A 12,305-nucleotide genomic window follows, 5' to 3' on the forward strand; every position below is an offset into this window, starting at 1 on the left:
AGTTAAAACGTTGAAGCAAACATGGACTGGACTGAGCAAATTCTACCATGCAGCTATTTGTCTTTACTTACAGCACCATCTGTTGGTAAAAACGAGACCTAACTGATCTCGAGCTGAAATATACACACATTACTGGTGTTCCTGGTGAATTTGTATTAAATATGGCTTTAACATACACATTTTACACCACTGTTGTCCTAAACCAACTCAGCAGGCATCCAATATTTATTTATTCGATTATTCTCCTGGTCAGAATTGTGTGTCTGGTGCCACTTGGAAACACACTTGACACAGTATTCCCTGTTGCCGGATGACACACTCATGCATTCACTTACTCAAATCCACTTTCTGCATGTTTTGGCAGGTGGAAGAATCCCAGAATACCTTGATAAATCAAACACAGATCTGGAGAGAACTGTAAAATCCTGACAGTCAGTGACTGAAAACAAAATCAAACCCAGAAACCAGGTTGCTCTGTGGCACCCACTTGATTGAAGCATCTTTTATACAGTATGTTAGGTTTTGACTATAAAGCATTCGAAATACAGTCCCCTCTACAATCTTATGCACCCCTGGTAAAGATGAGTAAATAGGGTTATAAGGAATTTATCTTTTGGTGAATTCACTTAATTTCATATTGTCCTGCTGGAAGATCCAGTAATGACACATTTCTTCATAGTTTCTTGGCAGAGGCAGACTTTTTTATTTTTATTTAAAATGTATTCTAATGGATTCCATGATGCCATGTATCCTGAATCCAGACTTAACAGGGGGCTTCAGGTTCAAGTGCAGTCATTCATTTTTATGCCAAACCTGTCTGTTGCCAAAAAGTTGTAGATAGTTCCCATTAGAATTTAGCAAATTTTAGATGGTTACGTTTGTCGTTAGGTGGAAAGTTTTTAATTACTGTCATAGCTGTAATTATGGGCATTTTAGGTGAGTGGCTATTTTTATAGCCATTTCTAGATGTAGGAAGTTCAAGAGAATTTAATCTTTGTGTTACCTCATATATATACAGTGTATCACAAAAGTGAGTACACCCCTCACATTTCTGCAGATATTTAAGTATATCTTTTCATGGGACAACACTGACAAAATGACACTTTGACACAATGAAAAGTAGTCTGTGTGCAGCTTATATAACAGTGTAAATTTATTCTTCCTTCAAAATAACTCAATATACAGCCATTAATGTCTAAACCACCGGCAACAAAAGTGAGTACACCCCTAAGAGACTACACCCCTAAATGTCCAAATTGAGCACTGCTTGTCATTTTCCCTCCAAAATGTCATGTGATTTGTTAGTGTTACTAGGTCTCAGGTGTGCATAGGGAGCAGGTGTGTTCAATTTAGTAGTACAGCTCTCACACTCTCTCATACTGGTCACTGAAAGTTCCAACATGGCACCTCATGGCAAAGAACTCTCTGAGGATCTTAAAAGACGAATTGTTGTGCTACAAGAAGATTGCCAACACCCTGAAACTGAGCTGCAGCACAGTGGCCAAGATCATCCAGCGTTTTAAAAGAGCAGGGTCCACTCAGAACAGACCTCGCGTTGGTCGTCCAAAGAAGCTGAGTGCACGTGCTCAGCGTCACATCCAACTGCTGTCTTTGAAAGATAGGCGCAGGAGTGCTGTCAGCATTGCTGCAGAGATTGAAAAGGTGGGGGGTCAGCCTGTCAGTGCTCAGACCATACGCCGCACACTACATCAAATTGGTCTGCATGGCTGTCACCCCAGAAGGAAGCCTCTTCTGAAGTCTCTACACAAGAAAGCCCGCAAACAGTTTGCTGAAGACATGTCAACAAAGGACATGGATTACTGGAACCATGTCCTATGGTCTGATGAGACCAAGATTAATTTGTTTGGTTCAAATGGTCTCAAGCATGTGTGGCGGCAATCAGGTGAGGAGTACAAAGATAAGTGTGTCATGCCTACAGTCAAGCATGGTGGTGGGAATGCCATGGTCTGGGGCTGCATGGGTGCAGCAGGTGTTGGGGAGTTACATTTCATTGAGGGACACATAAACTCCAATATGTACTGTGAAATACTGAAGCAGAGCATGATCCCCTCCTTCCGGAAACTGGGTCGCAGGGCAGTGTTCCAGCATGATAATGACCCCAAACACACCTCTAAGACGACCACTGCTTTATTGAAGAGGCTGAGGGTAAAGGTGATGGACTGGCCAAGCATGTCTCCAGACCTAAACCCAATAGAACATCTTTGGGGCATCCTCAAGCGGAAGGTGGAGGAGTGCAAAGTCTCGAATATCTGCCAGCTCCGTGATGTCGTCATGGAGGAGTGGAAAAGCATTCCAGTGGCAACCTGTGAAGCTCTGGTAAACTCCATGCCCAGGAGAGTTAAGGCAGTTCTGGGAAATAATGGTGGCCACACAAAATATTGACACTTCAGGAACTTTCACTAAGGGGTGTACTCACTTTTGTTGCCGGTGGTTTAGACATTAATGGCTGTATATTGAGTTATTTTGAGGGAAGAATAAATTTACACTGTTATATAAGCTGCACACAGACTACTTTTCATTGTGTCAAAGTGTCATTTTGTCAGTGTTGTCCCATGAAAAGATATACTTAAATATCTGCAGAAATGTGAGGGGTGTACTCACTTTTGTGATACACTGTATATAACAATAAAACCACCTCCTTGTTTCTACACTCACTGTCCATTTTATCAGCTCCACTTACCATATAACTTACTTTGTAGTTCTACAATTACTTTTCGGGCGGCACGGTGGCTGAGTGGGTAGCACTGTCGCCTCACAGCAAGAAGGTCCTGGGTTCAATCCCCAGATGGGGCGGTCCAGGTCCTTTTTGTGTGGAGTTTGCATGTTCTCCCCGTGTCTGCGTGGGTTTCCTCCGGGTGCTCCGGTTTCCTCCCACAGTCCAAAGACATGCAAGTGAGGTGAATTGGAGAGATTAAATTGTCCATGACTGTGTTCGATATAACCTTGTGAACTGATTAATCTTGTGTAATAAGTAACTACCGTTCCTGTCATGAATGTAACCAAAGTGTAAAACATGACGTTAAAATCCTAATAAACAAACAAACAAACAATTACTTTTCATTGCCCTTAATAAGTTTTAAAGAACTTCATCTTATGTCCAGAGTATATCTCAAACTTTGTCCTATTGTTTCTGTATTTTTATTCATTATTTTAAATTTTACTGTCCTTTGTTATTCTTTACTGCTACTTTTTTATGGTTTTACTGCCTGATTTTTATATTGTACAGCACTTGGTTGGCTCTTGTAGTCTTTAAATGTGCTTTAAAAATAAAGTTCACTTGACTTGACTACTGACTGTAGTCCATCTATTTCTCTACAATGGTCAGGACCCCCACAGAGCAGGTATTATTTAGGTGGTGGATCATTCTCAGCACTGCAGTGACAATGACATGGTGGTGGTGTGTTAGTGTGTGTTGTGCTGGTATGAGTGGATCAGACACAGCAGCGCTGATGGATTTTTGAATACTGTGTCCACTCACTGTCCACTCTATTAGACACTCTTACCTAGTTGGTCGACCTTGTAGATGTAAAGTCAGAGATGATCGCTCATTGATTGCTGCTGTTTGAGTTGGTCATCTTCTAGACCTTCATCAGTGATCACAGGACGCTGCCTATGGGGCGCTGTTGGCTGGATATATTTTTGGTTGGTGGACTATTCTCAGTCCAGCAGTGACACTGAGGTGTTTAAAAACTCCATCAGCGCTGCTGTGTTTTATCCACTCATACCAGCACAACACACACTAACACACCACCTGTGGTGGTCCTGGGAGAGTCCTGACCATTGAAAAACAGCATGAAAAGGGGCTAATAAAGCATGCAGATATATATATATTTATATATATATATATATATATATATATATATATATATATATATATGCAGTTGATTTGCATAACGACCGATCACCACCCATTGCATAACAATGGAACTGGTGATCAGGTCTATATGAAATTCACAATGACCATTAATTACAATGGTCATGTGTGTCTTTCACACATGATTGGGGTAAAGCTCCTATTACGGCGTTGTACAATGGTGAGAGATGTACTCTCCCCTCCCCGGTTCAGAGATGGTCGTTCCCTCTTCACGTAAATGGCCTCTTTGACTCCACGTTCAAACCAGCGTTCCTCCTTGTCAAGGATCTGCACATCTTCATCATTAAATGAGTGGCCGCTGGCTTGCAGGTGGGTGTAAACCGCAGAGTCCTGGCCAGAAGAGGTTGATCTTCTATGTTGGGTCATCCGTTTCGCCAGAGGCTGTTTAGTTTCCCCGATGTACAGTTCCCAACAATCCTCCCGGCACCTAACAGCATACACTACGTTACTCTGTTTGTGTCGAGGAACCCGGTCCTTAGGGTGAACTAATTTCTGGCGTAGCGTGTTCTGGGGTTTGAAAGCAACTGAAACACGGTGTTTGGAGAATATTCGCCACATACGGAATCACCACTGGTTTGCGTTTAGACCGCGGTTGTTCTTCTCCTCCCTTCGATCCACTGGAGCTGTGTTTGGGCATTTTTCTTGCTTTTACGAATGCCCAGTTGGGATAACCACATTCACCCAGGGCCTTCTTGACATGAGATTTCTCTCTATCCTTGGCCGTAGTGTCTGTGGGGATGCTGTTCGCCCGGTGGTGCAGCGTCCTGATGACTCCTAGTTTGTGCTCCAAAGGATGATGGGAGTCAAACCTTAAGTACTGGTCCGTGTGCGTTGGTTTGCGGTAAACATTTACTTTCAACCGTCCCCCATCTTTACTAGCAATTTCACAGTCTAAGAAGGCTAAAACGTTGTCGCTTGCATCCTCCCTTGTGAACTTGATGTGTTTGTCCACCGAGTTGATGTGGTCCGTGAAATGTGGTTCTTCCTCTGATTTTATTTTAACCCAGGTGTCGTCTACATATCTGAACCAATGACTCGGTGGTGTCCCTGAGTAGGTCCTTAGTGCCTTCTTTTCCACTTCCTCCATGTACAGGTTTGCAACAATAGGTGAGACTGGGGACCCCATAGCACACCAAAGGTAATTTACACTTCTGTGATGGCAGAATTAATGCAGAGCAACATATGCTGCCTTCAAGACGTCATCTTTTCCAGGGACGTCCATGCATTTTTCAACAAGACAATGCAAAACCACATGCTGCACACATTACAAAGGCATGGCTGTGGAAGAAGAGGGTTCGGGTACTGGACTGGCCTGCCTGCAGTCCTGATCTGTCCCCAATACAGTGGTACCTTGTAACTTGACGTTCCCAAAACTCGAAATCTTTGATTTTTATGATGCCCTCTGTCGAGAAATTTGTACCTTTAAACTCGACTTTTACCTTAAACTCGAAGTGTGCGCGACTGTTATTTTGTTCACATTAATGCTGTCTGTTTTACTTCAAATAAATGAGCATAAAAAACCCTGAAAAAGTTTAATATTTGAAAATGCTTTGCTATCATTGCATAATAAAAGCGCACGGTAAACATTAGCACCGCGACCCATATCAACCCACACAGCATCATAAAATCATAACCGCTGCTTACCTGAGCTGCTCTTCTTCAAATTGGGACCAAATCTATATCCGTGTGTTGTTCCATTAGGTATAAATCCACTAGTTTTTCTTCTTGGCAGCCATCTTGTATGTTTCCAGAATATTTCCAAAATACTGTACTTCAGGTACAGGTTTTTTATCTTTACCATGGCTAGATACATTATGCACCCTGCATAAATAGGTCCTTTATTTATTTGCACTTCTTACAGTTTAAAATTATGCTTTAATTTATGCAATGCACCATATTAGCCAGTACAGGGAAACAAACATGGAAACTCGAGTTTGGAAACAAACGATTTACAGAACAACAACATATTAACAGTGACGTGCACCAGGATTTTTTATAATTTATAAACATTTCTGAAAAGAGGTATTTACTCTCCAGGGTATATTCTACAATACTACGACAGCGTATTAGGGCCACTGTAAACATATTTTTAAGTTTAGATTTCAAGAATAAAGTGGAAATGATTATGAGAATAAAGTGGAAATGATTATGAGAATAAAGTGGAAATGATTATGAGAATAAAGTCGAAATGATTTCGAGATTAAAGTCGAAATCCGTTTGAGATTAAAGTCGAAATGATTATGAGAATAAAGTAAAAAGATTTTGAGAATAAAGTCGAAATGATTTCGAGAATAAAGTCGAAATGATTTCGAGATTAAAGTCGAAATCCTTTTGAGATTAAAGTCGAAATGATTATGAGAATAAAGTGGAAAGATTTTGAGATTAAAGTCGAAATGATTTCGAGATTAAAGTCGAAATGATTATGAGAATAAAGTTTAAATATTATGGCCAAAGTGTGTGCAGCTGTCGTACGCTTATCAGTTCAGAGAAGCACGGGTCTCAATACCTGGATGGCAGCCTCCAATGCGCGTTACTGTGGTTATATCCAATAACCCACGATTATTATTTTTGGGTCGTTGTTTGTATTGTACACTTCCATTCACATGACATGACGACTAAACCTGTCAATGCAACCATTTATAGCGATGCCATACGGCTTTAGTTTATTGTACGAGTCCATAAGGCTTGGTTGAAGTACTGCTGACGACGCAGATGCCGAGCGCACCGTTGGCGCACGTTCTTCTAAACAAACCCAGTTTATTACATAGCAGTTGCAGCAACCTTACACTAATAACAAACTGGTGCTGATGTGCAGGAGATTGGGGATTTCTTTATTTGTGAAACCGATACGAAAGTATAACTTTACCAAATCATGAACATCCCTCATTTTAACAAAAGGAGGTTGCTATAGCCACAATATTTCGACTTTAATCTCGAAATACACACTTATATGGGGACTTAACTCGAAATAATTTCGACTTTATTCTCGAAATTGAAACTTTAAACAATCATTTTCTTTAAAGTGGCCCTAATACGCCGTCCTACAATACAGTGCAGAAGATTATTATTTTTTAAATCGTCTGCGAAAACAAACACAAAGCGCAGAAGTGCTGTTTTGGACACAGCCGGTAAGTGTGCGCATGTGTGCAAACATTGCGCATGCGCAGTTCATTTCAGGCCAGGGCGGCACATCGGCAAGTGACAGGATCATGTTGTGCTTACTTCCGGATTCCCTGCGAAGCAGCTGGGTTGAACATGTTAGTGCAGCGGCAGTGATCAGGACCCGCGCCAGCGTACGGAACAGCAACACCAATACACCAGCACCAGAGCTAACAGTTCCAATAGTTAAGTCACTTATGCGCACATGTTAATCAGGCTCTACTTTTAAACAGTGAAGTGAAGCCAGGCAGCTTCTTTCTCATCCGGCTTCAGTTAGATAACATCATCAGATCCTCTGTCACATCCCTCACTCACTCAGGCTGATCCTATTTAAATACATTCAGACACTGTGCAAGTGCTGGACTCACTGAGGACTGGTGCACTGAAACATATACACCTTCTGCTCTGCTGGACCCCGTGTGAGAGTAAACCGAGGATAACCAGAAGCTTAATCTCTGCTGGACGTTCCCCTGCCATCACCATCACCATGGACTGGCTCATGGGGTAAGTTCTCTCTTAAATCAGGTCTCATCCCAGAAAACACACAAGCTCCACGCAGTGTTGTATAAAAACTGTGATTGATCAAAATCACACAACATTTACTTATTTACAACCTCGCAACTATGTTACATTTAGGTTGGTCAGAACACAACATTGTGTCTTCTTTATATCAACGTGTAGAGAATGTTGCAGGTGTGTGTTGTGTGCTTTGGTGCCAGTTCATTACATTTTTCCAGGCTTCCACATGCTGTTTCAAATGTGTGTACACATGTCTAAAACAAACCAGGAATTTTATTTTCAGTAAAGTAAAGTGCCAGGCAGGAATGAAGTATAGTGAATAACATATTTTCTGTTACATTCATTAAATTACTTGTTTTTAAACAAAATGTACTTGTTAGTATGATTTTGTTATGAAAGTTTTAATTTCTTTTTACTCTATTACTGACTTTTCTAACAAATAGTAGAAAAGAAGCAAAAGAAGCAGACCAAAGTTTTGCAGAACAGTTGTTGGATGGTTACGATACAACACTGCAGAACAACATTGTTACAACCCCTGAATAAGTTTCATTTCCACTTTTTGACTACATCTATACAACATTGCGTGCTACAATCAAACTGACACGCCAGTCTGTATTCAACAACACTTTTCCTCCTTTCCTGAGTTAGATTTGTTTATGAACCTGTGTTTTTTGGTGTAAGATCTGATAGTGGCAAGGTATTTTGTAGGGCTAATGGTTAAGGTTAAGTAACCCAAAGGTCACTGGTTCAAGCCCCACCACTGCCAGGTTACCACTGTTGGGCCCTTGTGCAAGGCCCTTAACCCTCAATCGCTTAGACAACATACTGTCACAGTACTGTAAGTCGATTTAAAGAAAAACATCTGCTAAATGCCGAAAATGTAAATGTGTTTTGAGATATACTATTGGGATATACCAATTTAGCAAAAATGTATCACCTTAATTGTTGGCATTTGGAAACTATAATTATTTGTAATATAACTAATTAATTTGTTACTAATTTTTCACTAAATAATGTCATCTTGGTCATGGTGGGTTTGGTGCCACATGGAAAGACACTCTTGATAAGCTGCCAATACATTACTGGGCATCACACCTTTACAGACTCGCTTACCTACTCACATCAAGGATTAATTTTTCACAAACTAAACATCATCTTGGTCATGGTCATGTTGGGCCACAAAGAAAGACTTGGAATGAGGTGCTTATACATCACTGGGTATTACACATTTACAGACTCATTTATTGACCCACATCAGTGGTTAATGTATAATAGCAAGACACTTTTTGAGAGGTGGTCAAAAACATGTGGTCATAGGAACTAAGACAGTGACCAGAGATGAGAAAAGTAGGCAGGTCTAACTTTTACATGTTAACCAAGATGAATAAATTAGGGATTTTTTTAAATATTATTTTTCCTAGTCAGGGTTCCGGTGGGTGTGGCACCACTTGAGAACACTAGACACAAAACCTGTCCAATTGATCAAAGGACATCACTCACTCACCCCTTTATTTACGTACAAAGAGCAGCCTTGACTCTCAAACTCTCACATTGGGCAGGTCAACACACACATTCATTTATTTACCTAAATCTAGAACCAATTTAGAGCAGCCAATCCACCCCTTTCCCTTTTTTTTTATCTGAAGGAAAAACCCATGCAGTCACATGGAGAACATGCAAAACCTCTTCAGACAGTGACTGAAAGAAAGCATTGAACCCAGGTCCTTAGGACCCTTGCCATCCATAAACAAAAGGAGACTCTAGGACCATACTGAACAGATAGTTGGGTATTGGACTATGTTAGATGCTGCAATGACAATAACAGTGGTAACAGCATGGTCTTGTGTGTTGTACTGGGATAAGTGTATCATGCCCAGCAGTGCTGCTGAGACTCATAAATACTTAAGTGTAGGCATAGTCGATAAAATAGTAAGAATAATTATCTAATCCATTGCATGTTCCAGATCGCATTTGAGGTATTTAAAAATATTTATGATATGCAACATGCTCATAGAGGTGTGATGATCAGAAGTCCACATACTTTCGACCATATAGTATACACAATAGTATCAGCAGCAGCTTGCTGTCTTGTTTAGTAGATTATCAAGGTTATTTGATACTGTTAGTGACTTAATCATTATGGATAATTAGGTGTAGGCCAATATCTTTGCTTTCTAAATCCACTTTTTATATTTGGCATAGCAGATTTAGTGATATTTTGAGATTTTAATGATTACCTTTCAGTAATAAAAAGAAAGTTGTGTAAATAAATACAGTTTAAAGACTCATGACACTCATGACAATGTTCTTTACACATGTATTTTAAATTTTGACCACACCTGCTTCTCACAGAACTGGAGGCAGATCTCCAATGGGAGGGTTAGTAATGTTGTGTGTTGAGATGTGTAAATTGTGGTTAATAATGTGCTGTTTTTTTTTTTTTTTTTTACATTGATTGCATATTTTAGTATGCTCCCAAAGTAGGATATGGCCTTGATGTGGGGTTTTTGTACATTTTGTACATGTGGATTTGAACCCACAACCTTGCATTCAATATGCAAGCACATGTAGTGAACATTCTCAGTGTACTGCATTGCAGAAAAGTTACATGCTGACTGGCTCACAAAATCCGTCATATGTGCGTCATACGTCACTGTTTTTTGGTTTTGGTTCGATTGTAAATTTGTGGGTGTAAACGCTAAGCAAAACCGGAACTAAAATGTAACAATGTGTAATTTTTGGGTTGGTCTGGAAGTATAAACACAGTCTTAAACACTGTCCATAGTCTGTGTTTTTCTTTGTAGTCTGATATTCAGGATCTTGTTTGGCCTGCAGTGTTGTCTAATTGTTTGTTGGTTTATTAGTTTATTACACAGTCAGTTCTGCAGGACGATAATGAACTTGGACGTTTGTGTGTGAGGAATTTAATGCTGCAGACTAACACTCAGACTAAAATCAGTAGAGTTGAAATCTGCTGCAGAGGATTAATTGCATAATTTGGGCCACTGCATATTCATTGCACAAGGGATTATGGCTTGTATTATAATGTTCACATAGTCAGAAATTCATCATAAAAGTCACCGCAGTGTCTGTGACATTCTGTACAGGGTTTTAACGGAAAAGCTGCTTGTCCCATTAACCTGTGGTAATAATGGGGAGGTCATGCATTGTTAAGAAGCCTCTTGGGTTTATTTAATCATCCAGCAGCCTAAACTGACCGACAGTGCCCGCCATACTCTGCATTCTTTTACCATTACACAAGCCGCATCTCTTGTCTGCATGGTGCAGTTCATGGTCAAAAATATAAAGCACACTAAAATTAGAGCAAGTCTACTTGTTTGTATGTGCTGAAATTAATGTTAAATTTAACAATTTATTATTTAATCTGTCAGTTATTTCTTTATTTAAAAACAGTTTGATTATTTTAAAATGATATAAAATCCAAAACAATTTAGGAAATATATTATGTACATTACAAATGCAATGCATAAACAATTACTAATACAATAAATATTAAATTCATAATAAACTACATTTTACATAAATCTGTTCATTCATTCATTTCATTTTCATGTTTTACCACTGCTATATCCTGGTCAGGGTCATGATGTGTCCAGTTTCCTCGAAATCTCTGGGCGCAATGCAGCATCACACCCCGGACTGGATGCAGATCCATCGCGGAGCCTCAGTCATCCATTAACTTCTCATCCTGAACCTCCCCACCCCCCACATACACACACATAGCTAATCACGTTTAAATGTAGTGGGCTAGCGTAATGTATTGCTGCACCACTCTAGCGCCCTAATTTTATACATATTGTACACTAATACAAAAATTAAGAAAAATACTTAAATACAAAGTGACATTTGGTGTTACCAGGTAAATATGTGAAATGACCTGAAATTACCTTTAATAACTAAACAACTATAGCCATAGAACTGGGCTAAAAGGATGTAATGTGATTAAACAGGTACACACCCTGACAAATGGACTAAAACACTAGAGTGGCCAAAGCATGAGCTGCAAATCTATCTATCTATCTATCTATCTATCTATCTATCTATCTATCTATCTATCTATCTATCTATCTATCTATCTATCTATCTATCTATCTATCTATCTAGATATATACTGTAGATAGATAGATAGATAGATAAATAGATAGATAGATAGATAGATAGATAGATAGATAGATAGATAGATAGATAGATAGATAGATAGATAGATAGATAGATATAATATAGTAATATATACTAATATATTTAGACCATGTTGTTGTAAAGGGCAGTTGTAGCCTAGTGGTTAAGGTACTGGACTAGTAATCCAAAGGTTGCTGGTTCAACTGCCAGGTTGCCACTGTTGTGCCCTTGAGCAAGACCCTTAGCCTCAATTGCTTAGACAATATGCTGTCACAGTAAATGTGTAAATGTAAGTCACCCAGCTGTACCAGTGTGCTGAAGAATAGTAGTCTGGCTTCTATGTACACTGATCAGCCATAATATTAAAACCACCCACTTGTTTCTACACTCACTGTTTATTTTATCAGCTCCACTTACCATATAGAAGCACTTTTTAGTTCTACAATTACTGACTGTAGTCCATCTGTTTCTCTGCATACTGTTTTAGCCTGCTTTCACCCTGTTCTTCAATGATCAGGACCACCACAGAGCAGGTATTATTTATGTGGTGGATCATTCTCACCACTGCAGTGACACTGACATGGTGGTGGTG

General features: G+C 39.7%; 1 protein-coding gene across 1 annotated transcript in view; it reads left to right on the forward strand.

Annotated features, from left to right (window-relative positions):
• The first annotated feature begins 7,231 nt into the window (after nt 1-7,231).
• mob2a (MOB kinase activator 2a) overlaps nt 7,232-12,305 on the forward strand; it is a 95,590-nt gene continuing 90,516 nt past the window's right edge. Inside the window, exon 1 of the mRNA XM_062990989.1 lies at nt 7,232-7,558. Coding sequence (XP_062847059.1) covers nt 7,542-7,558 — 17 coding nt within the window. The 5' untranslated portion in view covers nt 7,232-7,541. The remainder of the gene's footprint in view (nt 7,559-12,305) is intronic.

This window comes from Trichomycterus rosablanca, chromosome 1, assembly GCF_030014385.1.
Source record: "Trichomycterus rosablanca isolate fTriRos1 chromosome 1, fTriRos1.hap1, whole genome shotgun sequence".
NCBI classification, from domain to species: Eukaryota; Metazoa; Chordata; class Actinopteri; order Siluriformes; family Trichomycteridae; genus Trichomycterus; species Trichomycterus rosablanca.